General features: G+C 42.3%; 1 protein-coding gene, 2 long non-coding RNA genes and 1 pseudogene across 5 annotated transcripts in view; all 4 read right to left on the bottom strand.

Annotated features, from left to right (window-relative positions):
• Positions 1-2,554: 2,554 nt before the first annotated feature.
• The window catches only part of LOC149388646 (putative transmembrane GTPase FZO-like, chloroplastic), a 23,036-nt gene continuing 530 nt past the window's right edge, over positions 2,555-25,060 (bottom strand). Inside the window, exons 2-6 of the mRNA XM_089622046.1 lie at positions 24,508-24,936; positions 24,199-24,366; positions 23,734-23,961; positions 23,440-23,555; positions 2,555-2,983 (exon numbers count right to left, since the gene is read on the bottom strand). Of these exons, the coding sequence (XP_089478172.1) occupies positions 2,701-2,983; positions 23,440-23,555; positions 23,734-23,961; positions 24,199-24,366; positions 24,508-24,702 (990 nt within the window). The 5' untranslated portion in view covers positions 24,703-24,936 and the 3' untranslated portion in view covers positions 2,555-2,700. The remainder of the gene's footprint in view (positions 2,984-23,439; positions 23,556-23,733; positions 23,962-24,198; positions 24,367-24,507; positions 24,937-25,060) is intronic.
• LOC149388648 (uncharacterized) lies at positions 9,990-13,426 on the bottom strand. 2 transcript variants are annotated; one of them, XR_016301062.1, is made up of 4 exons: positions 12,705-12,998; positions 11,856-11,960; positions 11,363-11,479; positions 9,990-10,289 (listed from the first exon to the last, which is right to left on the bottom strand). It is a non-coding gene; the product is annotated as an uncharacterized LOC149388648 (long non-coding RNA). The 2 variants fall into 2 exon arrangements; XR_016301061.1 differs by lacking the exons at positions 9,990-10,289; positions 11,363-11,479 and having other exon boundaries at positions 11,654-11,960; positions 12,705-13,426.
• On the bottom strand, positions 17,112-20,024 carry LOC149388647 (uncharacterized). Of its 2 annotated transcripts, XR_016300448.1 has the most exons (4): positions 19,702-19,977; positions 18,853-18,957; positions 18,360-18,476; positions 17,112-17,286 (listed from the first exon to the last, which is right to left on the bottom strand). It is a non-coding gene; the product is annotated as an uncharacterized LOC149388647 (long non-coding RNA). The 2 variants fall into 2 exon arrangements; XR_016300447.1 differs by lacking the exons at positions 17,112-17,286; positions 18,360-18,476 and having other exon boundaries at positions 18,651-18,957; positions 19,702-20,024.
• Positions 24,703-25,060, bottom strand: part of LOC149388645 (putative transmembrane GTPase FZO-like, chloroplastic) — a 35,917-nt pseudogene continuing 35,559 nt past the window's right edge.

Below are 25,060 nucleotides of genomic sequence, written 5' to 3'. Positions count from 1 at the left end.
ATTTTTATGGCAAATTGTCTTTCTACATACGTGTTAAAGCATGTGAAACAAGTTAGGACTTTTGATTTTGTTTTCAGAGGAAATATCCAAGTGAAATGAGTAAAGTCATCAACAAAATGAACCCAAAAGTCAGAGACAACAAGATCAAAAGGAGCCGTGGACTTTGTGATTAAAGGAGAAAAATTGAATTGATAGAGTTTGGCAACATTACAGTCATTACAGTCATTAATAACACATGTAAATACATATTTGAAAGTTGAAGCTTTAACATCCATTTTCTAAGTTTAGTTTTGAGTAACACTTCTGATTGAATATTCTCCTTTTCTTTTCAACCCTATGTGAGTGAATCAATGAGACAAGCTAAACATATGACATGTGTGATGATGATTCTCTGTGTTGTCATAAATCTTTCATTATTTTTTTTCACCTTATCTCTTGGCAACTTGCATGTCTTGTCATTGTAACAGAACCTTATCACATAATTATTAACCTTATCTCTTACCGCCTTAGTTTTGCTTACCCCAATGGCCCATTGTTTTTATCTTCATTCATGTCCCATCTCTTTTTATTAGTTATTCTTTTGGACGTAACATTAAATGACATTTCACTAGCTACGATTTCCAACCAAACTAGTGGTTCAAATAGAACCATGCAAGTGCAACTATGAAGATTTTAAGGCATATGAATTTGAACTAAAATAATTATCTGAACTTTTGATAACAGTTTACTTTGTCCACTAAACGGATCCAAAAGCTTATATAAAAAAGTGCCCAGCAATTGTCAAAACTATATATATATATATATATATATATATATATATATTAATATAGTTATATATATATATATATATATCTTACTGTGCATTTAAACTTTAATGTGTGACCATTACCCTTCAAAATTATAATATAAAATATCAGCCATTTTACTAATATCATGATATTATATTTTCGTAAATATTTGTTCTTGAAAAAAAAGTCCAACTTATGGGTAAGTGGGTGTTTTACTATTACTCTTATTACAAACTTCTCTTTTTGCTAAATTACAAGTTTCAAAGCACAAAGGACACATTATTGCAACAAGAACTAATTATTTTTTGTTTCAGCCATGAATTTAAACTATTAATATATATATATATATATATATATATATATATATATATTAAAGTAGTTAGATATATGAAATGAAACCAAAAGACCCAGTAGTACATATTTTTAATTGCAAAATGTTATTTGTATATGCTACTATTCTAGCATGAGTTTAAAGTTTTTTTGTTTTTTGTTTTTTTGTGATAATTGCACAACTTGCTCTCCATTCATTTATTATTTAAAGCATTTATTATTTAAAGCGCCTACACTCACACCTTACATGAAGTATTTCTCATGTATTAACAAGTAATAAAAGACAATTTAAAATAATGATTGCATACCTACAAGTTTCCCTATAAATATAGACTTGATCAACAGTTCTCATATCTCTCAACACCTCAGAAGTTAATAACATAACTGTTCTTCTCATCTCTCTCTTTCTCTCTCCCTCTCTAAATTTGCTTATATATCATCACCACAAAAAGTTATGTCACCGCTACTCTCTCTCCATTTCTTTCTCTTCCTCTATCCTGATGTTTGTATATACATATTTATATACATACAAAATTAATAACACATGTAAATACATATTTGAAAGTTGAAACTTTAACATCCCTTTTCTCAGTTTAGTTTTGGGTAACACTTCTGATTGAATATTCTCCTTTTCTTTTCAATCCTATGTGAGTGAATCAATGAGACAAGCTAAAGATATGACATGTGTGATGAGGGTTCTCTGGTGTTGTCATAAATCTTTCATTATTTTTTTCACCTTATCTCTTGGCAACTTGCATGTGTTGTCATTGTAATAGAACATTATCACATAATTATTAACCTTATCTCTTACAGCCTTAGCTTTGCTTACCTCAATGGCCCATTGCTTTTATATTCATTCATGTCCCATCTGTTTTTATTAGTTATTTTTTTGGACGTAACATTAAATGACATTTCACTAGCTACGGTTTTCAACCAAACTAGTGGTTCAAATAGAACCATGCAAGTGCAACTATGAAGATTTTAAGGCATATGAATTTGAACTAAAATAATTATATGAAACTTCGAAGTAAATGAAAATAAAAACATTTAAAAATGATTTCTTAAAAACTCGTAGCGGAAGACTTATTTTTTAATAACGAAAACAAAACTTTAAACTTTATTTCTTAATAACTTGTAGCGGAAGACTTAATTCGTGAATGGAAACTATGACCCTACTCTCTCGTTATCGACGCCGCTAGTCCGCCTGGCTCAGTTCTTTGTAAGATATTTACCTACAACACAGACCCGTATCCGTTTGAATGTTAACGAATATTACCCGTTTAACCCATTTCGAATGGGTATTACTCGACCCGTTTCGAACAAATAACGGACGGGTAAACGAGTATCGATTAATAATGCCCTCCTTACTCACACCTTCAGAACAAGCCTTTCACCTCAAATTATAATATCATTTTGTGCATACCTAGAATAAAGTAGCCGAAAGCAGTTGCCTTTTTTTTATTTGATTGATATACAACAAGACTTTACAAGCTTTGAAGATAAAATAAATAAATTAAAAAATAAACAAAACAAAGAGGCGATATCGTTTGCCAGTAGAAAGAGAGAGAGATTAAATCCGATGTCATGAGAAATGAAAGTTCTGAATTTCGACTTGCAGTTTATGTAGCTCGTTCTCGGCATTCGATATCTCTGCTTGGATTGCAAGCAGGTTTTCTAGTTTACGCTGCGCAGCCTCCCGATAGGGTTCAGCCACGATATTTGCAAAGCTCTCCATGCTTTCGAGAGCTTCTGCGAGATCCTTTTGCATTGCCATTTCGAGCTCATTCGCCAAAGCATCCGCAGACTTGTTCACTTTATCTATCATGGCTTTCCTACGGGCTGGAAAGTTTGAAATCGCTATGAACCTACGACATCATAAAACAATAAATTAGAGATTTAGAAACACTATATAAACTAAATCGCCAAGGAGTTCGAATTTTTTTGGCTATTTGACAAGCACAATTCTTTGTAGATTGAGAAAATGAAACAGCAATAGTTAAGCTCAGATTTTTCTGGTCAATATGACCAAAATTTTCATGTTGTATATATATATATATATTTTTTAAAGAAACTCTGGTCTTTTATTAAGAAAATCGGCTTAGCCGAAAGAAGAACAATACAGACCCGACAAACTCCATAAGAAAAGACTGACCCCTACGCAGAGGGTTAAAGAACACAAGCCCAGTCCCTAGCAAGATCGGAGAGGGAAAAATCCTTAAAATCTTTACATTTCGAAAAAAGCCATAAGGCTATACAATGATTAATATTATCGATCAGACCCTCCGTGCTCCTTGCTTCCTCATTGAAAATCCGCTTGTTCCTCTCAGTCCATAAGCACCACAAAGACGATAGGACTCCGACCTTAGCAGCTGCAACCCATTTAGAGTTAAACCCTTGTGTCTCGTGAATGCAAAGCAGCCCTTCAATGGTATCGGGTACAGAGGACAAGCCCAACTTGTGAAAAAGCCACTTCCAAGTCGCCTCCGCCACAGAACACTCGAGGAAGAGATGTTGAGCGTCCTCGCACGCTTTAACGCAGAGGGGACATACGCTAGGCATCAAAGAGATGTGAGGGTTGAGTTTTTGAATGCGATCTGCCGTATTAACTCTCTTAAGCGCCAATTGCCATACAAAAATTTGGACTTTGTTCGGGACCGAAGACTTCCATACCGTGTCGAAGAAAGGGACAGAATCTGGAGCCATCTCGGTGGAGAGATCTGTCACCAACGACTTCACTGAGAAGCCTTCCTCGTCGCCTAGCCACACCCGGCGGTCTTCAATACCTTCCCATAGCCTGAAAGACTCCAAACTCTTCATCATTTCAGCTGCCTCGAAGGATTCCCTGCTCGTTAAATTTCTTGGAAAACTGAAGTCCCAGCTAACAGACTCTGGGATCTCTGAGGAGAGCGACGCGAAACTTTGAATGGACGCGTTCTTGATCGGACACAGCCTGGCTAAACCCGGGAAGCGCTCTTTGAAGCACCTTTCTCCACACCATAAGTCTTCCCAAAAGCGAATCACCGATCCGTCGAAAGCCCTCCAAGAAACACGACTAAAAAAAGCGTCCCGAGCCACCGATACCGATCGCCAAGGGTTACGAAACGTACGATCTACAGCCTCCCCTGGGTCCCAGCCGTTAGGAAGAAGGCCGTAAATAGCTCTAATCACCTTATGCCAAAGAGCCTCTTCTTCAAGGGGAAAGCGCCATTGCCATTTAGCGAGAAGCGCAGTGTTCTTGACCACGATACTCCCAAAACCCAAACCTCCTTTGTCTTTAGGCAGCGAACATGTGTCCCAGGCCACGGCCGCTCGGGAATGACTCGAATCAAAACCTTCCCAAAAGAAACTTTTCATAAGCTTCTCAATCTCATCAACCACTCCCTTCGGCATTTTGAAGACGGACATAAAATAGGTGGGAAGCGCTGAGAGAACCGCTTTAATAAGAGTCATTTTACCTCCCTTCGACAAAAATCCTCGCTTCCAACCGGCCAGCCTTTTTGTAACTTTTGCCGACACCGGATCCCAAAAACCTTTCCGCCTAGGGCTGTCCCCTAGAGGCATACCCAAATAACATATCGACCAATAGTCAACTTGACATCCCACAGCCCTAGCGATCGCAGAAATCTCTCCCTCCGAGCAGTTAATTCCAACGATGTTACTTTTGTCGATGTTGATGGACAAACCGGAGGCCTCACAAAATTCCTTAACGATCGAAAAAAGGCCTACCCAATTCGGCTGATCGGCCTCACCAAAAATCAGTGTGTCATCTGCAAATTGAAGGTGCGATAACTTGATAGCACCCGACCCGACCCCGAGCGGCTTAAAATCTCCTCTACCAACTCCTCTGGAGATGCGTCGCGAAAGAGCATTTGCCACCAGCACAAAAAGGAATGGAGAGAGAGGGTCCCCCTGCCTAATTCCTCTTGTTCCGATGAATCTATCTCGGGACTTCCCATTTAGCAACACGGAAAAAGAGACTGACTCGGCACAACCCCTTATCCAATTTCTCCAACGAGAATCAAAGCCTTTCTTCTCCAAAACAAAATCCAAGAAAACCCAACTAACCTTGTCGTAGGCTTTCTCAAAGTCCAGTTTAAGAACCGCTCCCTTCCTTCGGCCTCGCCTCGTTTCTTCCACGACCTCGTTAGCAACGAGGATCAGATCCGTTATTTGACGCCCCTTAACGAAAGCCCCCTGATTTTCGCTAATCGTGTCTTGCATAACCGAGATTCTATTGGAGAGGACCTTCGTGATGATTTTATATAGACTCGTGACTAGGCTGATTGGTCTAAAATCTTTCACTTTACTTGAGTTGACCTTTTTAGGTATCAGGCAGAGGAGGGTTTCGTTGGTGATGTTGTTGACAACCCCGCTGTTCCAGAATTCGGTAAAGACATTCACCAACTCACCCTTGATCACTTCCCAGAAAGCTTGGAAGAACTCGATAGAAAAACCATCTGGTCCCGGTGATTTACCTCGCGCGCAGCCGAAGACACCCTTCTTAATCTCTTCCTCCTCGAAAGGTCTAGACAGCTCCGACGCGCACTCTGAGGTGATCGGTTGCCATTCCACATCATCCCATTCAAGCGAAGCCACCGGACTGGCCGTGAAAAGCTTAGAGTAGAACCCGTTAATCTCCTCTACTATAAGATTTTCATCATCAATGACTGAACCGTCCTCTCTTTCAAGACTCCTAATAGCATTCTTCGCTTTTCTGGCCGACATGAGAGAGTGAAAGAACCTTGAATTGTTGTCCCCGTCTTTGGCCCAGGTAACCTTCCCTCTAATTCTAAGGGCCCTATCTTCTTCCTCTAGAACCCAGCTAGTTTGATTTTAAGGATGGATCTTTCGTTTCGCAGCTCGGTCGACCAAAACCCTTCTTCCTCCGCTTTGTCAAGCCTCTGAATATCTCTCAGGATGCAAGACTTAAGGCCAGCCACCTTGGTCCTTTCTTCTACAGCCCATTCTTTTATTTTAACTTTGAGGTTTTTGAGTTTTCGCATAAAACAAAAACCCTCCCATCCTGGCTGAACTTCTTTACCCCATTCTTCCTTTACTAATCTGCAAAAATCCATGTTGGCCAACCAAGAGTTGTCGAGTCTAAACGGACATGGGCCCCACTTTACCGTGCAAGAATTCAACGTGATAGGGAAATGGTCCGAGACTCCACGAAACCGAACTTCTTGCACACAAAAAGGAAAAGAAGCCCTCCATCCTTCTGTATATAGGAATCGATCGATGCGAGAGCAGATCGGAACTTCTCGGAACGCAGACCACGTGAAACTCCCATTCGGCAGAGGGGGATCTAAGAGCTGGAGGTCGGCTATAATCTCATTAAACATATTCATCGATCTCCTAGCCCTAACCTGCGAAGTGCGCTCGTGGGCGAAACGGACCACATTGAAGTCTCCCCCGATACACCAATCTGCCCCACAGATCTCCCCGAGCCCGGCCATCTCATCCCAAAAGGCTCCACGCTCCCCCTGACGACACGGCCCGTACACACCCGAAAACCACCAAGACGACTCCCCTCTAGCTATCTCAATGGAGACCAAAAAGGATCCCACAAGGTTGCTCAAGACGTTGATTTTTCGAGAGTCCCAAACCACCAGAATGCCTCCTGCCGATCCGAGCGCGGGAAGATAAATCCATTCTTTGAACCTGGAACTCCAAATACTACCCACAAAACTTCTGTCCACTTTAGATCTACGAACCTCCTGAAGCACCACGATGTCCGGTCTCACGCTACATATCAACGTTTTGATACCCCTCCTCTTCTCGAGACTCCCCGAACCCCTAACGTTCCATGAGAGGATCATCATTGATAACTTGATTTTGCCCCGGACTCCTTTGCTTTTCCAAAGGACATTTCGATTTCTAGGTTCCGGAGTTCCCGGTCCCGCCCCTTTATTCTATTTTGTTTACTGGACGTTTCGATCTCCTTCTCAGGAGAAAAAAAGCCTTGCTGAGATAAAAAGGCACCCTCAGGCGGTAACCGAATATCGAGCGGGGCTGGGTTCTTCGGAGACAGACTCGCCTCGGCATCAACAGGAATCATAGCCAACTGATCCTCGCCTAGAATTAAAGACAGCCTGTCACGACCCGCGAGCGACAGCTCGCCCACGAACCGCGACTGATCAACTCAAATCTGTACATAACTCACATAATTTAAACATAATATCTCATAAGATTATATAATAAAATAGTTTGCGAAAATTCGGGGAAATTTTTCGCTTTTATAACTTAGAGTCTTATAGCGACTCCTATACAAATATGTTCCGGAACGTTTTATCAGAAGATACTAACCCCCGATTAAGAAACCCCATAGCCCATAGGTCAAGGCAATACGCGCTCGGTCTCGGTCTTCAATCTCGTTTCCCGCTTACGAGCTTTTCCCTTATCTACATTACCAAGGGACATAAAACTATGAGTCGAATGACTCAGTAAGTGGGAGTCTATCTATAAAGTAAAACGACTAATGCCATGTGACGTGCAAACAAATACACAAGCATGCAGAATGATTGCTAGATATAACTAGAACATAACATTAGAGTATGACTGACGCGTGATATCACACTTTATCTATTCACTTGTCGTTCTGCAAGATCGTACATCCTCTTCTGCTACGATCTCCACAACGAAAATAAGCCAGCCTCAGACCTCGAGCAGCAGTCTTACGGCGGCTTGGGTGTTTTAAGATTGTCTGGGATCCACTAGTGGTACCATCTTCATCTGACGTCGGCGCATGTGTGCCCCCTTGGCACGACAATGAGTTCACTCGAGGCGACTGCTCATTGCTGAATGGGTTCACTCTAGGCGACTGCCCATTACCATCGGGTTCGCTCGTGGCGACTGCCCGTTATCGTTGGGTTCGCTCGAGGCGACTGCCCATTACCATCGGGTTCGCTCGTGGCGTCTTCCCGTATTGTTGGGTTCTTCCCAGTTTTGAGTACTCAGCGCCATACAAACCACCTAGGTCTGCCACAAACACAAGTCGTTGACTTGTGGGTACCACCGACACGAGTTTAATTAAAGTTTGGGTACCCTGCAGCTAGCAGCGTACACGTTAATCATCGCCGCTATCCACTTAGCTCACGGTATCCACGTTAAGCCCATGCATGTACTTCATCTTCATAGCCTGATCAGTAGGGACTAAGAAAGAAGCGAACCTTGCTAATCGTGTCGAACTTTGTCGTATATTCTAATACTGACATTGAACCTTGTCGTAGGCTCATAAACTCGCGTACCTTGTCCGACAAGTTAGCTTCACTCAGGTACTTCCCATGGAACAAATTGAGGAAATGGATCCACGTCATCGAGTGGACATCCTCAGACGCCGCCACCACCTCCCATCAGCGCCTAGCCTCATCTTTCAGCTGATTACGGCGCAAGCCACTCCCTCTGTATCAGATAGCTGCACAAAGTTGAGGATTTGATGCATCTTCTTGATCCAATTCTCAACTGCAGCTGGATCAACACTACCTCCAAACGTCGGAGGTTTTTGCTTACAAAATATCTCGTACACATGCTCGCCCACTGGAGGGACGGCATCAGGAATCAGGAAGTTGAGCTCCTCGGGAGAATCCACATGCACTCGTGGTGGCTTCTCGCGTCGTTCTTCCTGAGCTGGAGGTTCAGGGTTTGGCTGGGGTGGCGCGTTCAATTTCATCAAGACATCCGCAATAGTGCGGCTATACTGCTCTATCCGTTGAGCAAAGCTTGATAAATATGACGCTCTTTATGCTCGTCTCATCGAGCAGCGTCAACTCAAATTTTTCAGGATGCATCTAATCTCTGAGAGATCCGTAGCTGAAACATTCTCGGCATTAGACGTATCATGTCTAGACCCCACTTCTTATTTTCACATATAAGAGGATGGGCATGGTTGAATATCACAATCAACCATAACGAGAATGCGTAACCAACATGGACTAGCCTCTCAAGGCCTAGTCAAACGAGATTTAAACACAAAATGCTAGTTCTCTCGTTACACACACAAAGCAACCACTCTTGTGGTTGACAAGCAAACGTCTACGCAGCTGGGTCGTCCGAAGGCTCAGCGGGATCCTCCTCGGAATATCCCTCGTCACAGTCAACCTTCTCGTCACCATGCGGAACGACCACCGGAAAAACAATCATCGGGGGTAAGGTACTCATATACCACATCGCGTCACGACGAGGAACTCATTCTGCATTCGCAAGACAGCGAACGAGGGACAATCAGATTCCAGCGTCAGATATTGGAGTTCTACACACAGCTCCCAATACTCGATACCTCACTGGAGTCTATCCTCTAGCACATCGGACACCGGTCCACAATTTCTTGGACAAGTCGGTCTCCATATCGGACAACCGATTCAATCCCGAGCTGGTAGAGTTCGTAAGCTTACTCCTCTCACTCGTCCCTCTCCCCTGGTCCCAAACGTGTACTGTATCACCTTCTAGAAGATCTCACAATTTCGGCTGATATTGCCGTCAGCGGTGAAACGAGTCCATCGACTCAACGTTGGCCAGTAAGGAGGGGTCATCGCGATACTCGTACGGGAGCAGTAAAGCGTCGAGATAACACTCATCCACTCACAAGTCAGACCAATTCACCGGCCCCTAAGTGATGGTGCCTCTCACGACACTGAACGTACTTGCGGTCGAAAGAATTCACGTGATCGCATCGCGGTACAGACGAATCTCATCGGGGAGGAGAGATCTAACTCTTAGCAATTCATTCTGCATCATGTCGAACCTATCTCTAGACAAGTCGACTCTAAGCACAACACTATCACATGACATACTCGCGACCTATACCGAGAACACGTATCCCAAGTCTACAGAAACGGCTAAACCTGGGGCTCTGATACCACAAAATCTGTCACGACCCGCGAGCGACAGCTCGCCCACGAACCGCGACTGATCAACTCAAATCTGTACATAACTCACATAATTTAAACATAATATCTCATAAGATTATATAATAAAATAGTTTGCGAAAATTCGGGAAATTTTTCGCTTTTATAACTTAGAGTCTTATAGCGACTCCTATACAAATATGTTCCGGAACGTTTTATCAGAAGATACTAACCCCCGATTAAGAAACCCCATAGCCCATAGGTCAAGGCAATACGCGCTCGGTCTCGGTCTTCAATCTCGTTTCCCGCTTACGAGCTTTTCCCTTATCTACATTACCAAGGGACATAAAACTATGAGTCGAATGACTCAGTAAGTGGGAGTCTATCTATAAAGTAAAACGACTAATGCCATGTGACGTGCAAACAAATACACAAGCATGCAGAATGATTGCTAGATATAACTAGAACATAACATTAGAGTATGACTGACGCGTGATATCACACTTTATCTATTCACTTGTCGTTCTGCAAGATCGTACATCCTCTTCTGCTACGATCTCCACAACGAAAATAAGCCAGCCTCAGACCTCGAGCAGCAGTCTTACGGCGGCTTGGGTGTTTTAAGATTGTCTGGGATCCACTAGTGGTACCATCTTCATCTGACGTCGGCGCATGTGTGCCCCCTTGGCACGACAATGAGTTCACTCGAGGCGACTGCTCATTGCTGAATGGGTTCACTCTAGGCGACTGCCCATTACCATCGGGTTCGCTCGTGGCGACTGCCCGTTATCGTTGGGTTCGCTCGAGGCGACTGCCCATTACCATCGGGTTCGCTCGTGGCGTCTTCCCGTATTGTTGGGTTCTTCCAAGTTTTGAGTACTCAGCGCCATACAAACCACCTAGGTCTGCCACAAACACAAGTCGTTGACTTGTGGGTACCACCGACACGAGTTTAATTAAAGTTTGGGTACCCTGCAGCTAGCAGCGTACACGTTAAACTTATATACGGAAGAGCGTAACGGGATAAACCCCGAAAGAAATTATTATTTCCCTTTGAAGTTCGTTAAGTGTTTTAGGTTGAAAGCTCGAAATGTGACTTTCGAACTCTCTACTCCCGATTGAATTCGAGAGTCTATCGCTCTTCCGTCCTCTCGATTCTAACCTACTTCCTAGAGTTAGAAGAGAGTCTAACTATACACAAAGCAAACATGGATGGTTCAAGTTAGCGTTTGAACCTAACGGGCGTACCCGAACTAAGTTTTCAAGCAAGAGTGGCCGAAGCCTTAGCTTTCGAGTTTATTCATTTTAGGCTTTTACCTACTCTTGTTTACTAGCAAGCAAATGCACAAACAAACAGGGTTATACCCTTGGTAAGTAGTTGACTTATGTCTCCTCACTTACCTGGAAAAGATCGTCTGAAAACTTGTTGACTTCCGGAGTTTCCTTGCTTTTCACGCTTCCCGTGACTCTATACATCCTGAAGCGTTAACACATCCTGAAGCGTCGAGAAACTAAAACCTGAAGTTGAAATCTCATTAGTCAATGATTCGGGAGAAGCTGACGAGCTTAAGGTTCGTTATCGGGATTCACTGCGAGTCGGTTCAGGGGTTCGAGAATTTAATTCACTTATTTCTCGGCTTTTCGGAATTTAAACTTATTCAAGACTCATGCGAGTTCGTACCAGAGAACGAGTACGAAATAAAATCCAAATCATTATTTGACGAGTCTTAAATAAATTAAATGAATAATCCGAAAAATCATACAAACCGAGAATTCTGAATTAATTAACCAGAATTTAAATTCTCGAACATTCTTAAATAAATAATCCCTGAATACAATCTCAAATCCAAAATTAAAACTCGAGTCTAACGCTATAAAGCGATAAACGACTCACGAGTGAGATCGAGCTCTAAAATCTCTTTCTGAATTCACTACTCTTGGGCTTCGACGCGCTCAGTTTCCACCGATCTCGCTCGATTCTATCCGATCTGTGACTGAGCTGTGAAATTCAGAAATAAACACCGAGTCAATTTACAAATCCAATTCCCGACTCGACTTAGAACCCGAAATCAAAACTTGTCATAAAATTCCATTCCAAACTCAAAAACGAACCAAACTTCAAAACCACTTCCAAATCACTTCTCAATTTCACAATCAACCAAAAATCAAACCGGGCATTAACTCAAAATAACACCCCGAGGCTCAAATTTCATCAACCTAACTAGTGAACCAAAGCACATAACCAAGACCAAACTCACGGCCAAAGTAAACACACGGTCAAAATAAGAATTTCAAGACCAAAACAATCTCGGCCAAAACTACTCAGCCAAAGATAAGGCCCACGGCCAAAAATATTTCAAACTCACGTTCATAATTCCAGCTTCAATACCCTGTTTTCAAAAATTCATAACTTACTCAATTCTCAACGGATTTACACGTTCTTGGTCATTTTAGAAACCTCATAACGTCTATTATCCAGAAAAAATATCAACAAATCCAAATTAAATCTGTACCGAACTGACCACGTCAATTCACAGAGGCTGTTCACAGCGAGCTCAAAATTCTCAAATCATTCAAAATCGACTCAATATCACAAATCCGAGCTAGGAACATCATTAATCAAGTCCAACAACCAAATAAAACTCATCAATTCCACTGATTTTAGCTCGGATAAAAAAACCCCCAAATATTTGAGCTATGAACCCTAGTTTACAATTCAAACCAAGGAGATGAAATTTCTCACCGAATCAGCGAAATACCATTCACCCACTGCTTCCTCGTCCTCTTCCCGGTGATCTCCCCTTGCTCCGACGTCCCGCTGGTTCACGGCGGCCTCGTTTTTTCTTCTCAGGTGGCGCGCGCGGTGATGGAGACTCGGCTGGAGAAGATGGCGCTCGACGAGGAGAAAGGAAGAAGAGGTTGAGGTCGGGTGCTAGTGAAGAGGATCGGTGATGATGGCCGAGCAAGCTTTTGTTGCTTGAAATTTTTTTTCTTTGTTTCTTCTTGCAGGTGACTCGCGTGAAGAAGGAGAAGAGAACATATATAGCACGTGAAGAAGAAAGAAAGAGAAGAGAGAGAGTGGCCGAAAGAGATAAGGGAAAAGAAGGATAAGATTTCCACGTGGCAGCTTCCCATTGAGCCACACGTCTCCTCAAACAACCCCTCATAAATCTTTTTCTTTCACTCTCGTCCCTCGCTTTGTTGCACTTAAGTCCTTTCCAAATAAATCCTCTCAAACTCGTCCTTAATTTATAAAAAAAATAATCATGTAAAATAGCCGAGAATTTCTTATTAATTCCCGTTATTTTAAATATATTTAAGGGATTTCGGAATTTATTTTCACTCTAGAGATTTTAAGTCTCCGAGTACGTTCCGAATAAATTTATTCGGAAATAAATATCGAGTTTACTCGAATATCCTTATTCCGAAATTTCATCGACCTTAAATATATTTATGATTATTATTTTTTTTTCTCCAAGATATTTAAAATTTAAGGACGTCTCATGTGCAACAAGAATTTGATTCAAAATAAAACTTGTTTATTTTATTCAAATTCACAAGTCGAGCGTTTACAAAAGTTTATACCTTACAATCCCTACCCCCTTAGAAGAGTTTCGTCCTCGAAACTTAGAACAAGGCAGGGTATTACTTTTGCATTTCGCTCTCTAGCTCCCGAGTAGCTTCTTCCGTAGAGTGACTCTTCCAAAGTATCTTGACCAGAGGTATAGTCTTATTTCCTAAGACTTTCTCCTTACGATCTAGGATTGCAACGGTTGATTCTTCATATCTAATGTCAGGAGAAATCTCCACCTCTTGATCTTGCAGTACATGTGATGGATCAGACATGTATTTTCGCAACATCGATACGTGAAACACATCATGGAGGTTGGACATAGACGGTGGTAGTGCTAGGCGATACGCTGCCTTGCCTACTCGTTCCAGAATCTCGAAAGGTCCAAAATTCACACTTCGAGAACTTTGCGTACAGTTGTTTTCCCCTCAGTCTGCCTAGCGCTAGCTTTAGATGCTGCTCATGCTCTTCGTTAGTTTTCGAGTAGATAAGAATGTCGTCGATGAACACGATCATGAACTTATCCAGAAACTCCTCAAATACTTGGTTCATCAGGTTCATGAACGCTGCCAACGCGTTAGTCAATCCAAACGACATAACTAAGAACTCGTAATGACCATATCGTATACGAAAAGCAGCTTTCGGGATGTCTTCATCTCGAACCTTCAGCTGACGGTATCCCAAACGCAAGTCAATCTTCGAGAACACTGTCGCTTCTGACAGTTGATCAAAGAGATCGTCGATCCGCACAACGGATACTTGTTCTTGATCGTTCTTGGTCCAATCCACGGTAGTCAATACAGAGCCGTAAGGAATTAACTGCCTTCTTAACGAACAAGACAGGCGCTCCCCAAGGCTAATGGCTTGGTCGTATGAACCCTTTGTCAAGCAACTTTTGTAGCTGCGTCTTTGAGTTCCTTCAATACTGCTGGAGCCATACGATATGGAGCTTTCGATATCGAAGTTGTGCCTGGAATGAGCTCTATATTGAACTCCACTTCCCAATCAGGAAGTAGGTCTGGAAGATCTTCTGGGAAAATATCAAGGAAATCTCTAGCAACTGGAATCTCCTGCGGTTGCGGCTTGACCGTCCTCGTGACGTCTACCACGCTTGCAAGGTAACCAGCGTGTCCCTGATGCATCATCCTCACGGCCTTCAGCGCCGATACGATCGAAATACTCGATTTCCGATAGGAACCTTGGAACTGCAGCAGTCCAAGTCCGGAGTTCTGGAACATAACTGATTTCTTTCGGCAATCTATGATTGCATGGTGGGTACTTAACCAATCCACTCCGAGGATTACGTCATAGTCCACCATTTTCAATTCTATCAAGTCTGCTTTCATTATCCGATCATGAACTCGGATGGGTACATCTCTATACCAGTATAACGACTGGTACTTTTCTCCAGAAGGTGTAACCATAACAAACAGGTACGAGGATTCTTTCTGATGCTCACCTAACTGATCAGACTTCATAGATGCGATGAATGAATGCGTGGCTCCTGAATCTTTTCCTTGATTCACTCTGCTTTGGGCCAGCAGCTTCAGAAGGTATTGTGGCAGTTGGTTTTGGTGCAGGAGTCCGACAACCTCGCACCAACCGGCAATCCGCAAAGCTCTTTGCACAACGTTGGCGAAAGAGCAAGGCCAATCATCGCCGCTATCCACTTAGCTCACGGTATCCACGTTAAGCCCATGCATGTACTTCATCTTCATAGCCTGATCAGTAGGGACTAAGAAAGAAGCGAACCTTGCTAATCGTGTCGAACTTTGTCGTATATTCTAATACTGACATTGAACCTTGTCGTAGGCTCATAAACTCGCGTACCTTGTCCGACAAGTTAGCTTCACTCAGGTACTTCCCATGGAACAAATTGAGGAAATGGATCCACGTCATCGAGTGGACATCCTCAGACGCCGCCACCACCTCCCATCAGCGCCTAGCCTCATCTTCCAGCTGATTACGGCGCAAGCCACTCCCTCTGTATCAGATAGCTGCACAAAGTTGAGGATTTGATGCATCTTCTTGATCCAATTCTCAACTGCAGCTGGATCAACACTACCTCCAAACGTCGGAGGTTTTTGCTTACAAAATATCTCGTACACATGCTCGCCCACTGGAGGGACGGCATCAGGAATCAGGAAGTTGAGCTCCTCGGGAGAATCCACATGCACTCGTGGTGGCTTCTCGCGTCGTTCTTCCTGAGCTGGAGGTTCAGGGTTTGGCTGGGGTGGCGCGTTCAATTTCATCAAGACATCCGCAATAGTGCGGCTATACTGCTCTATCCGTTGAGCAAAGCTTGATAAATATGACGCTCTTTATGCTCGTCTCATCGAGCAGCGTCAACTCAAATTTTTCAGGATGCATCTAATCTCTGAGAGATCCGTAGCTGAAACATTCTCGGCATTAGACGTATCATGTCTAGACCCCACTTCTTATTTTCACATATAAGAGGATGGGCATGGTTGAATATCACAATCAACCATAACGAGAATGCGTAACCAACATGGACTAGCCTCTCAAGGCCTAGTCAAACGAGATTTAAACACAAAATGCTAGTTCTCTCGTTACACACACAAAGCAACCACTCTTGTGGTTGACAAGCAAACGTCTACGCAGCTGGGTCGTCCGAAGGCTCAGCGGGATCCTCCTCGGAATATCCCTCGTCACAGTCAACCTTCTCGTCACCATGCGGAACGACCACCGGAAAAACAATCATCGGGGGTAAGGTACTCATATACCACATCGCGTCACGACGAGGAACTCATTCTGCATTCGCAAGACAGCGAACGAGGGACAATCAGATTCCAGCGTCAGATATTGGAGTTCTACACACAGCTCCCAATACTCGATACCTCACTGGAGTCTATCCTCTAGCACATCGGACACCGGTCCACAATTTCTTGGACAAGTCGGTCTCCATATCGGACAACCGATTCAATCCCGAGCTGGTAGAGTTCGTAAGCTTACTCCTCTCACTCGTCCCTCTCCCCTGGTCCCAAACGTGTACTGTATCACCTTCTAGAAGATCTCACAATTTCGGCTGATATTGCCGTCAGCGGTGAAACGAGTCCATCGACTCAACGTTGGCCAGTAAGGAGGGGTCATCGCGATACTCGTACGGGAGCAGTAAAGCGTCGAGATAACACTCATCCACTCACAAGTCAGACCAATTCACCGGCCCCTAAGTGATGGTGCCTCTCACGACACTGAACGTACTTGCGGTCGAAAGAATTCACGTGATCGCATCGCGGTACAGACGAATCTCATCGGGGAGGAGAGATCTAACTCTTAGCAATTCATTCTGCATCATGTCGAACCTATCTCTAGACAAGTCGACTCTAAGCACAACACTATCACATGACATACTCGCGACCTATACCGAGAACACGTATCCCAAGTCTACAGAAACGGCTAAACCTGGGGCTCTGATACCACAAAATCTGTCACGACCCGCGAGCGACAGCTCGCCCACGAACCGCGACTGATCAACTCAAATCTGTACATAACTCACATAATTTAAACATAATATCTCATAAGATTATATAATAAAATAGTTTGCAAAAATTCGGGAAATTTTTCGCTTTTATAACTTAGAGTCTTATAGCGACTCCTATACAAATATGTTCCGGAACGTTTTATCAGAAGATACTAACCCCCGATTAAGAAACCCCATAGCCCATAGGTCAAGGCAATACGCGCTCGGTCTCGGTCTTCAATCTCGTTTCCCGCTTACGAGCTTTTCCCTTATCTACATTACCAAGGGACATAAAACTATGAGTCGAATGACTCAGTAAGTGGGAGTCTATCTATAAAGTAAAACGACTAATGCCATGTGACGTGCAAACAAATACACAAGCATGCAGAATGATTGCTAGATATAACTAGAACATAAAATTAGAGTATGACTGACGCGTGATATCACACTTTATCTATTCACTTGTCGTTCTGCAAGATCGTACATCCTCTTCTGCTACGATCTCCACAACGAAAATAAGCCAGCCTCAGACCTCGAGCAGCAGTCTTACGGCGGCTTGGGTGTTTTAAGATTGTCTGGGATCCACTAGTGGTACCATCTTCATCTGACGTCGGCGCATGTGTGCCCCCTTGGCACGACAATGAGTTCACTCGAGGCGACTGCTCATTGCTGAATGGGTTCACTCTAGGCGACTGCCCATTACCATCGGGTTCGCTCGTGGCGACTGCCCGTTATCGTTGGGTTCGCTCGAGGCGACTGCCCATTACCATCGGGTTCGCTCGTGGCGTCTTCCCGTATTGTTGGGTTCTTCCCAGTTTTGAGTACTCAGCGCCATACAAACCACCTAGGTCTGCCACAAACACAAGTCGTTGACTTGTGGGTACCACCGACACGAGTTTAATTAAAGTTTGGGTACCCTGCAGCTAGCAGCGTACACGTTAAACTTATATACGGAAGAGCGTAACGGGATAAACCCCGAAAGAAATTATTATTTCCCTTTGAAGTTCGTTAAGTGTTTTAGGTTGAAAGCTCGAAATGTGACTTTCGAACTCTCTACTCCCGATTGAATTCGAGAGTCTATCGCTCTTCCGTCCTCTCGATTCTAACCTACTTCCTAGAGTTAGAAGAGAGTCTAACTATACACAAAGCAAACATGGATGGTTCAAGTTAGCGTTTGAACCTAACGGGCGTACCCGAACTAAGTTTTCAAGCAAGAGTGGCCGAAGCCTTAGCTTTCGAGTTTATTCATTTTAGGCTTTTACCTACTCTTGTTTACTAGCAAGCAAATGCACAAACAAACAGGGTTATACCCTTGGTAAGTAGTTGACTTATGTCTCCTCACTTACCTGGAAAAGATCGTCTGAAAACTTGTTGACTTCCGGAGTTTCCTTGCTTTTCACGCTTCCCGTGACTCTATACATCCTGAAGCGTTAACACATCCTGAAGCGTCGAGAAACTAAAACCTGAAGTTGAAATCTCATTAGTCAATGATTCGGGAGAAGCTGACGAGCTTAAGGTTCGTTATCGGGATTCACTGCGAGTCGGTTCAGGGGTTCGAGAATTTAATTCACTTATTTCTCGGCTTTTCGGAATTTAAACTTATTCAAGACTCATGCGAGTTCGTACCAGAGAACGAGTACGAAATAAAATCCAAATCATTATTTGACGAGTCTTAAATAAATTAAATGAATAATCCGAAAAATCATACAAACCGAGAATTCTGAATTAATTAACCAGAATTTAAATTCTCGAACATTCTTAAATAAATAATCCCTGAATACAATCTCAAATCCAAAATTAAAACTCGAGTCTAACGCTATAAAGCGATAAACGACTCACGAGTGAGATCGAGCTCTAAAATCTCTTTCTGAATTCACTACTCTTGGGCTTCGACGCGCTCAGTTTCCACCGATCTCGCTCGATTCTATCCGATCTGTGACTGAGCTGTGAAATTCAGAAATAAACACCGAGTCAATTTACAAATCCAATTCCCGACTCGACTTAGAACCCGAAATCAAAATTTGTCATAAAATTCCATTCCAAACTCAAAAACGAACCAAACTTCAAAACCACTTCCAAATCACTTCTCAATTTCACAATCAACCAAAAATCAAACCGGGCATTAACTCAAAATAACACCCCGAGGCTCAAATTTCATCAACCTAACTAGTGAACCAAAGCACATAACCAAGACCAAACTCACGGCCAAAGTAAACACACGGTCAAAATAAGAATTTCAAGACCAAAACAATCTCGGCCTAAACTACTCAGCCAAAGATAAGGCCCACGGCCAAAAATATTTCAAACTCACGTTCATAATTCCAGCTTCAATACCCTGTTTTCAAAAATTCATAACTTACTCAATTCTCAACGGATTTACACGTTCTTGGTCATTTTAGAAACCTCATAACGTCTATTATCCAGAAAAAATATCAACAAATCCAAATTAAATCTGTACCGAACTGACCACGTCAATTTACAGAGGCTGTTCACAGCGAGCTCAAAATTCTCAAATCATTCAAAATCGACTCAATATCACAAATCCGAGCTAGGAACATCATTAATCAAGTCCAACAACCAAATAAAACTCATCAATTCCACTGATTTTAGCTCGGATAAAAAAACCCCCAAATATTTGAGCTATGAACCCTAGTTTACAATTCAAACCAAGGAGATGAAATTTCTCACCGAATCAGCGAAATACCATTCACCCACTGCTTCCTCGTCCTCTTCCCGGTGATCTCCCCTTGCTCCGACGTCCCGCTGGTTCACGGCGGCCTCGTTTTTTCTTCTCAGGTGGCGCGCGCGGTGATGGAGACTCGGCTGGAGAAGATGGCGCTCGACGAGGAGAAAGGAAGAAGAGGTTGAGGTCGGGTGCTAGTGAAGAGGATCGGTGATGATGGCCGAGCAAGCTTTTGTTGCTTGAAATTTTTTTTTCTTTGTTTCTTCTTGCAGGTGACTCGCGTGAAGAAGGAGAAGAGAACATATATAGCACGTGAAGAAGAAAGAAAGAGAAGAGAGAGAGTGGCCGAAAGAGATAGGGAAAAGAAGGATAAGATTTCCACGTGGCAGCTTCCCATTGAGCCACACGTCTCCTCAAACAACCCCTCATAAATCTTTTTCTTTCACTCTCGTCCCTCGCTTTGTTGCACTTAAGTCCTTTCCAAATAAATCCTCTCAAACTCGTCCTTAATTTATAAAAAAAAATAATCATGTAAAATAGCCGAGAATTTCTTATTAATTCCCGTTATTTTAAATATATTTAAGGGATTTCGGAATTTATTTTCACTCTAGAGATTTTAAGTCTCCGAGTACGTTCCGAATAAATTTATTCGGAAATAAATATTGAGTTTACTCGAATATCCTTATTCCGAAATTTCATCGACCTTAAATATATTTATGATTATTATTTTTTTTTCTCCAAGATATTTAAAATTTAAGGACGTCTCATGTGCAACAAGAATTTGATTCAAAATAAAACTTGTTTATTTTATTCAAATTCACAAGTCGAGCGTTTACAAAAGTTTATACCTTACACAGCCCTTCCAAGCATTCCTCTAGAACGGGAGAAACTTCTTCACCAGACGAAGAGAAAGAATCCTCAGATGATCCTCCATCCAGGTCAGAATCTCCGTCGCTGTCTATCAAGCCGATTTCTTCTTCCCCTGCGATCTCGACACTACCAGCAACAGGGTCACAATCCAGACCTAAGCGAAAGACTGACGTAGCCTCTTGGTCCTCTCGGCGACGTCTAGTAAAGAACCTTCCATGGTTTCGATCTCTCATTAAATCCGAGTCGCTATCGTAATCGAAGCCTGAATTCCGGGGTCTTGGGGCGATCTTCTTTTGAGCCAGAAAGTCTTGCCATCTCGTAATCACAGCTGTTTTGAACTCAAGCTTCTCTTTGGGTCTCCATTTTCTTTTAGGATAAAAGACATATTTGCCCCCTGAACTATGGCGTCTATAAGAGTGCACCCCCTATACTTTAAATACTCGATATTTTCCCCTTCATCTTTGTATTAATTTCAATGTTGTCCTTCCGTCTAAAATTCTGTTAAATCATCCGTTAAATAAGCATGTGGATATCATGTGACACTCAAAATAAGGATATTATATGTAATTCTAATTTTTATCTTGATTAAGATTAATAAAATAATATTAAATACATTAATTAAAATAATATTAATAAAGAAAGTCATTAATAAAGAAATTAAAATAAAGAATTAATACATTCTCTCTCTCTCTCTCTCTAATGTTGGGTTTATCTGCGAGCAGAGAAGCTTCGGGGACATTCAGAGGAGAGAGAGAGAGAGAGAGAAAGATTGTAATTGTGTATGATTTATTTAATTTTAATTTTTTTTAATATATGTTAAGGGTATTTACGAAAATTCTCTCCCTTTACATATATAGTTACAAAAGTGTGTATATATAACTAACAGATCAAATCCTAAAAAATACACGGAAGGACCACAAATGTTACAAGAACTGATATTAAGGGGTAAATTGATCGATTTTATAGTACAAGGAGTGTATTTTCGTCACCGCCATAGTTCAGGGGGTAATTATGTCTTTTATCCTAGTACCGAGGGGTTTGGGTAGGCTGTGGCCCACAGGGGCTGAAAAGGCTTTTTTATTGTCTTCAGCAGAAGGAACAAGCCCAGCTGACTCATTTAAAAATTCCAGTTCGGACTGGGTATGAGGTGACAATTTAACCTTACCATTTGGGCCAGGAGGAATGATTGGGCCAACAAAAGAACAACAGCCCAACTCCTTTGCACGTGGGAGACTTGAAGGAAGAGAGGAATTATCTCCTATAAAAGTTCCAGAAGATATTTACGCACATTTCTCCAGGAGATGATTATTAGAAACCATTCCTTTGTTTCTAGCGTCCAATCCTGGGAATTGTTCGCAATCATTATGAACGCCGATTTTTTCTCTTTCACCGAGAGAGAAATTATTCTCGTCAATTCCCGAGGATATTGGTTTGTTCTCCTTCTCGGTCACAGGGTCAACCCTAGGCGCATGGATCGATGCTGACGCCAGCGACTCCTCCGGTGACTCTGACGAAGAAACCGGTAACTCCGCCACCGATTGCTCCTGGAAAAATCCTGTTGGCGCACCCAGGTTGAAAATACCCAGGCGCAAGGATTTTCCAAGGATCATTATCGGCTCAAAAAACCCGGAAGCGCAACCTCTGCATCTGATCTTGGCGTACTGGAAACACGAGAGGTTTAGAGTTTCATTAGCGATCTCTAATAAACCTCCAAGTCTGTCTCCGATCTCTTTTAAGGTAGCGTGATTCCATCGATCGAGAGGAAGACCTTCTATCCCGATCCAGCTGTTTTTGAGGAACACCTTTTGATTCCTGCGCAGTTCTTCAGGTGACCAAGGACTGAAACATGCGATTTCTTTCTTCTTTTTGACGATCACTGTAAGCGAGAGAATAGCGGATTTTTCTTTCTCATCCACGCACCAAACCACAGCTTTGTTGCCTACTATCGGAGACCATAGTAGGCTTTTTCCCAAATTCTTCTGAATAACATGGAAAATGTCTTTCCAGAGAGAGTCACTTTCGTGTCTGGTGACGAGCACGGCGACGCTCCAATCCCGACCTTGGGAGTTCCCAATCGTCTCCTTTTCTCTGGAACCACAAGCAGCCCTGGACGTTGCAACATCAGAATCAAGGACAGCTTTACCTCTCGGGACCGAGGACGAGGGGAAAGCAGAGGGAACTTTGCCGACTGTGACCTCTTTAAAGCTTCTACCATTCACTACCGGGACCGAGGTCTTAAGGGACAGCGACTTCTCTATTCCATCGATCGGGATACGCTGAGCAATCTTCACATCTTCGAGGATCCTGGAGAGCGAACGAGCGAAGAGCTGCCAACCTTTCAGATTCCTTCCTTCAGGGACGAGAATGATTTTCCTATCACCATTGGCCACCTTCAGAATTCTGATACACCTTCCCCTCTGGTTTTCTAACACATCAAGAATGAGAGAAACGTTGTTGGTTGAGAAACGACTGCGGAAAAAGGCCGGCTGAAACGCCTCTGAAATCTCCACCGTCCTATCTCGAATCCAAGCTGCTGCTTTTTTCTGTACGAAAATGCTAAAAAGCTTTCCTTTACACTCCTCTTGAATTCTCACTAAGTTGCCATCCTTCCCTATAGAACATCTGAATTCCTTGTTTTCAAGTTTGAACTTGTCGACAAAGAGATTGACGTTACTTCCGACCATGTTTTCGTGAGAAAGAATGGTTAGAAAGAGAAAGGAGTGGAATCAGCGAGAGGAGAGAGAAGAGAGCATTTTTCCGGTTTTATCCTGAAAAAATTATCCCTACTTTCATGTTGTATATGAAATGCCAAACATTTAATTATGCTGACAGAAAATAATACATAAAGTAAAAATATGAAGTTGAAGCATTACCCGCCAGCTGAACAGAGGCTGAGAGCAAGAAGGTCCTCTAATGTTGTTGGGAGAACAGACGTTAGAAGTGAAGCAGACAAACCGGCAGCTCCAACTCCGCCAAAAGTTCCCAGAAACTGAATTTGAAAATGAATAAGATATCAGCTTGATTGACTAAAGATTGATAAGTTGTGCTATACAATTTAAAGGGAAAAAAAAAGTCCTAGTTCTGTTGCTTTTATACAAGCTTAAGTTTACTTTGGCTTCAAATTTTATCAGATATTACAGTTTTAAAAGAAGGAGAAAAAAACGCACCACTTCTCGTATTTCTTGCTCAAACGATTTGGAAGCAGCGAGGCCACTGAAGTTCCGTATCACTCCAAGGCTAAGTTCATCAACCTTTTTAAGTGATTCAAATGTCTCAAATTGCATCTCCCTCTTTGGATATATTGAAGGCCAACGCTGTTCAAATGATTCCTTGTACAGCTTCCCTTCACGAGCATTGTTTGATTGTAACCATTGCACATATTCTTCGAGTAAATTCTGCAAGCCAATTTGACATCCCAATCCCAATACGAATAAGTGAACTAACACTAACTTTGGAATTGAAATATCCGCAGAGATAAACTATCAAGAAAATGAAGCCCACTGTACGGTACGAAGAAAACACGACAGGAACATGGGAATATCTATTCATTTTAAAGAGAGTATATTATCGGCACCCACACAGCAGGAAAAGGAAGGAAATATATAAGCAAGAATATCAATCTATTAACTTACTTGTGCATCTAAAAGTGCAGGACCAAGTACATCATTTTGTACTCTAGACGTAGCGGACAACGTAGTGGAACTCTCTCCTTTAAAGGTGTAGGTAACAGCAAGATCAAGATTTGACAATTGCAGGGTACCTTGTATTAGATCCAGAACCCGTGATTTTGTGCTATCTATCTGCAATATTATTCACAGGTATAACTTGTTACCATAACTAACCCTGAAAACAAAATATCGCTTCATCTTTCCTATATTAGCGTATCAATGCACACGTATAACTTGGTGCCACGTGCTAAAATTTAGTGTGTATGAACTCACCAACGATAATGCTTTTCTTCTCCAAGAAATGTTTTCACGCTCCATATTATTGGCATAATCCTTTACACTCTTAATAATATCATTCACAGCCACCAAATCCTGTTCAGCATACTTGCAATCTTGTCTCGTGCGAATGTCACAAGCACTCAGTAATCTTTCTGCAATTGCAATGGGTGTTTCAAGCTTCAGTTTCATTCATTCCATTCCTGCACTTGTTGACTCGTCTAAAAAACTATACATAAACTCTTCAAGTTCATCAAACTTATTGCTCTTCCAGTGCGTCATTGACGGTGCTATTTCATCATTTTCCTTGGATGCTGAAAGCTTTGCTTGAAGGGAAGCTCGTGCAGACACAGGATATATTATTATATGTTCCGTATTCAATAACTTCCTTGTGTTCTCGTTGATAAACGACATAGCTTCTTCAAGCTGCACAAAATCATGATAAATAAGAATGTTAAAGCCATAAGCAGATTCAGGATGCTGCTTTATTACCCTCGACCAGCCTTAATTGAAATTTGAAAGATTCGTTATCATCAATGTATTAGCAAAC

Source organism: Urtica dioica, chromosome 8, assembly GCF_054948205.1.
Source record: "Urtica dioica subsp. dioica isolate 48M chromosome 8, U.dioica_male_clone48M_v1_H2, whole genome shotgun sequence".
Taxonomy (NCBI): Eukaryota; Viridiplantae; Streptophyta; class Magnoliopsida; order Rosales; family Urticaceae; genus Urtica; species Urtica dioica.
Note: the sequence above shows the minus strand (reverse complement) of the source record. Positions and strands in the feature narration are given on the sequence as shown.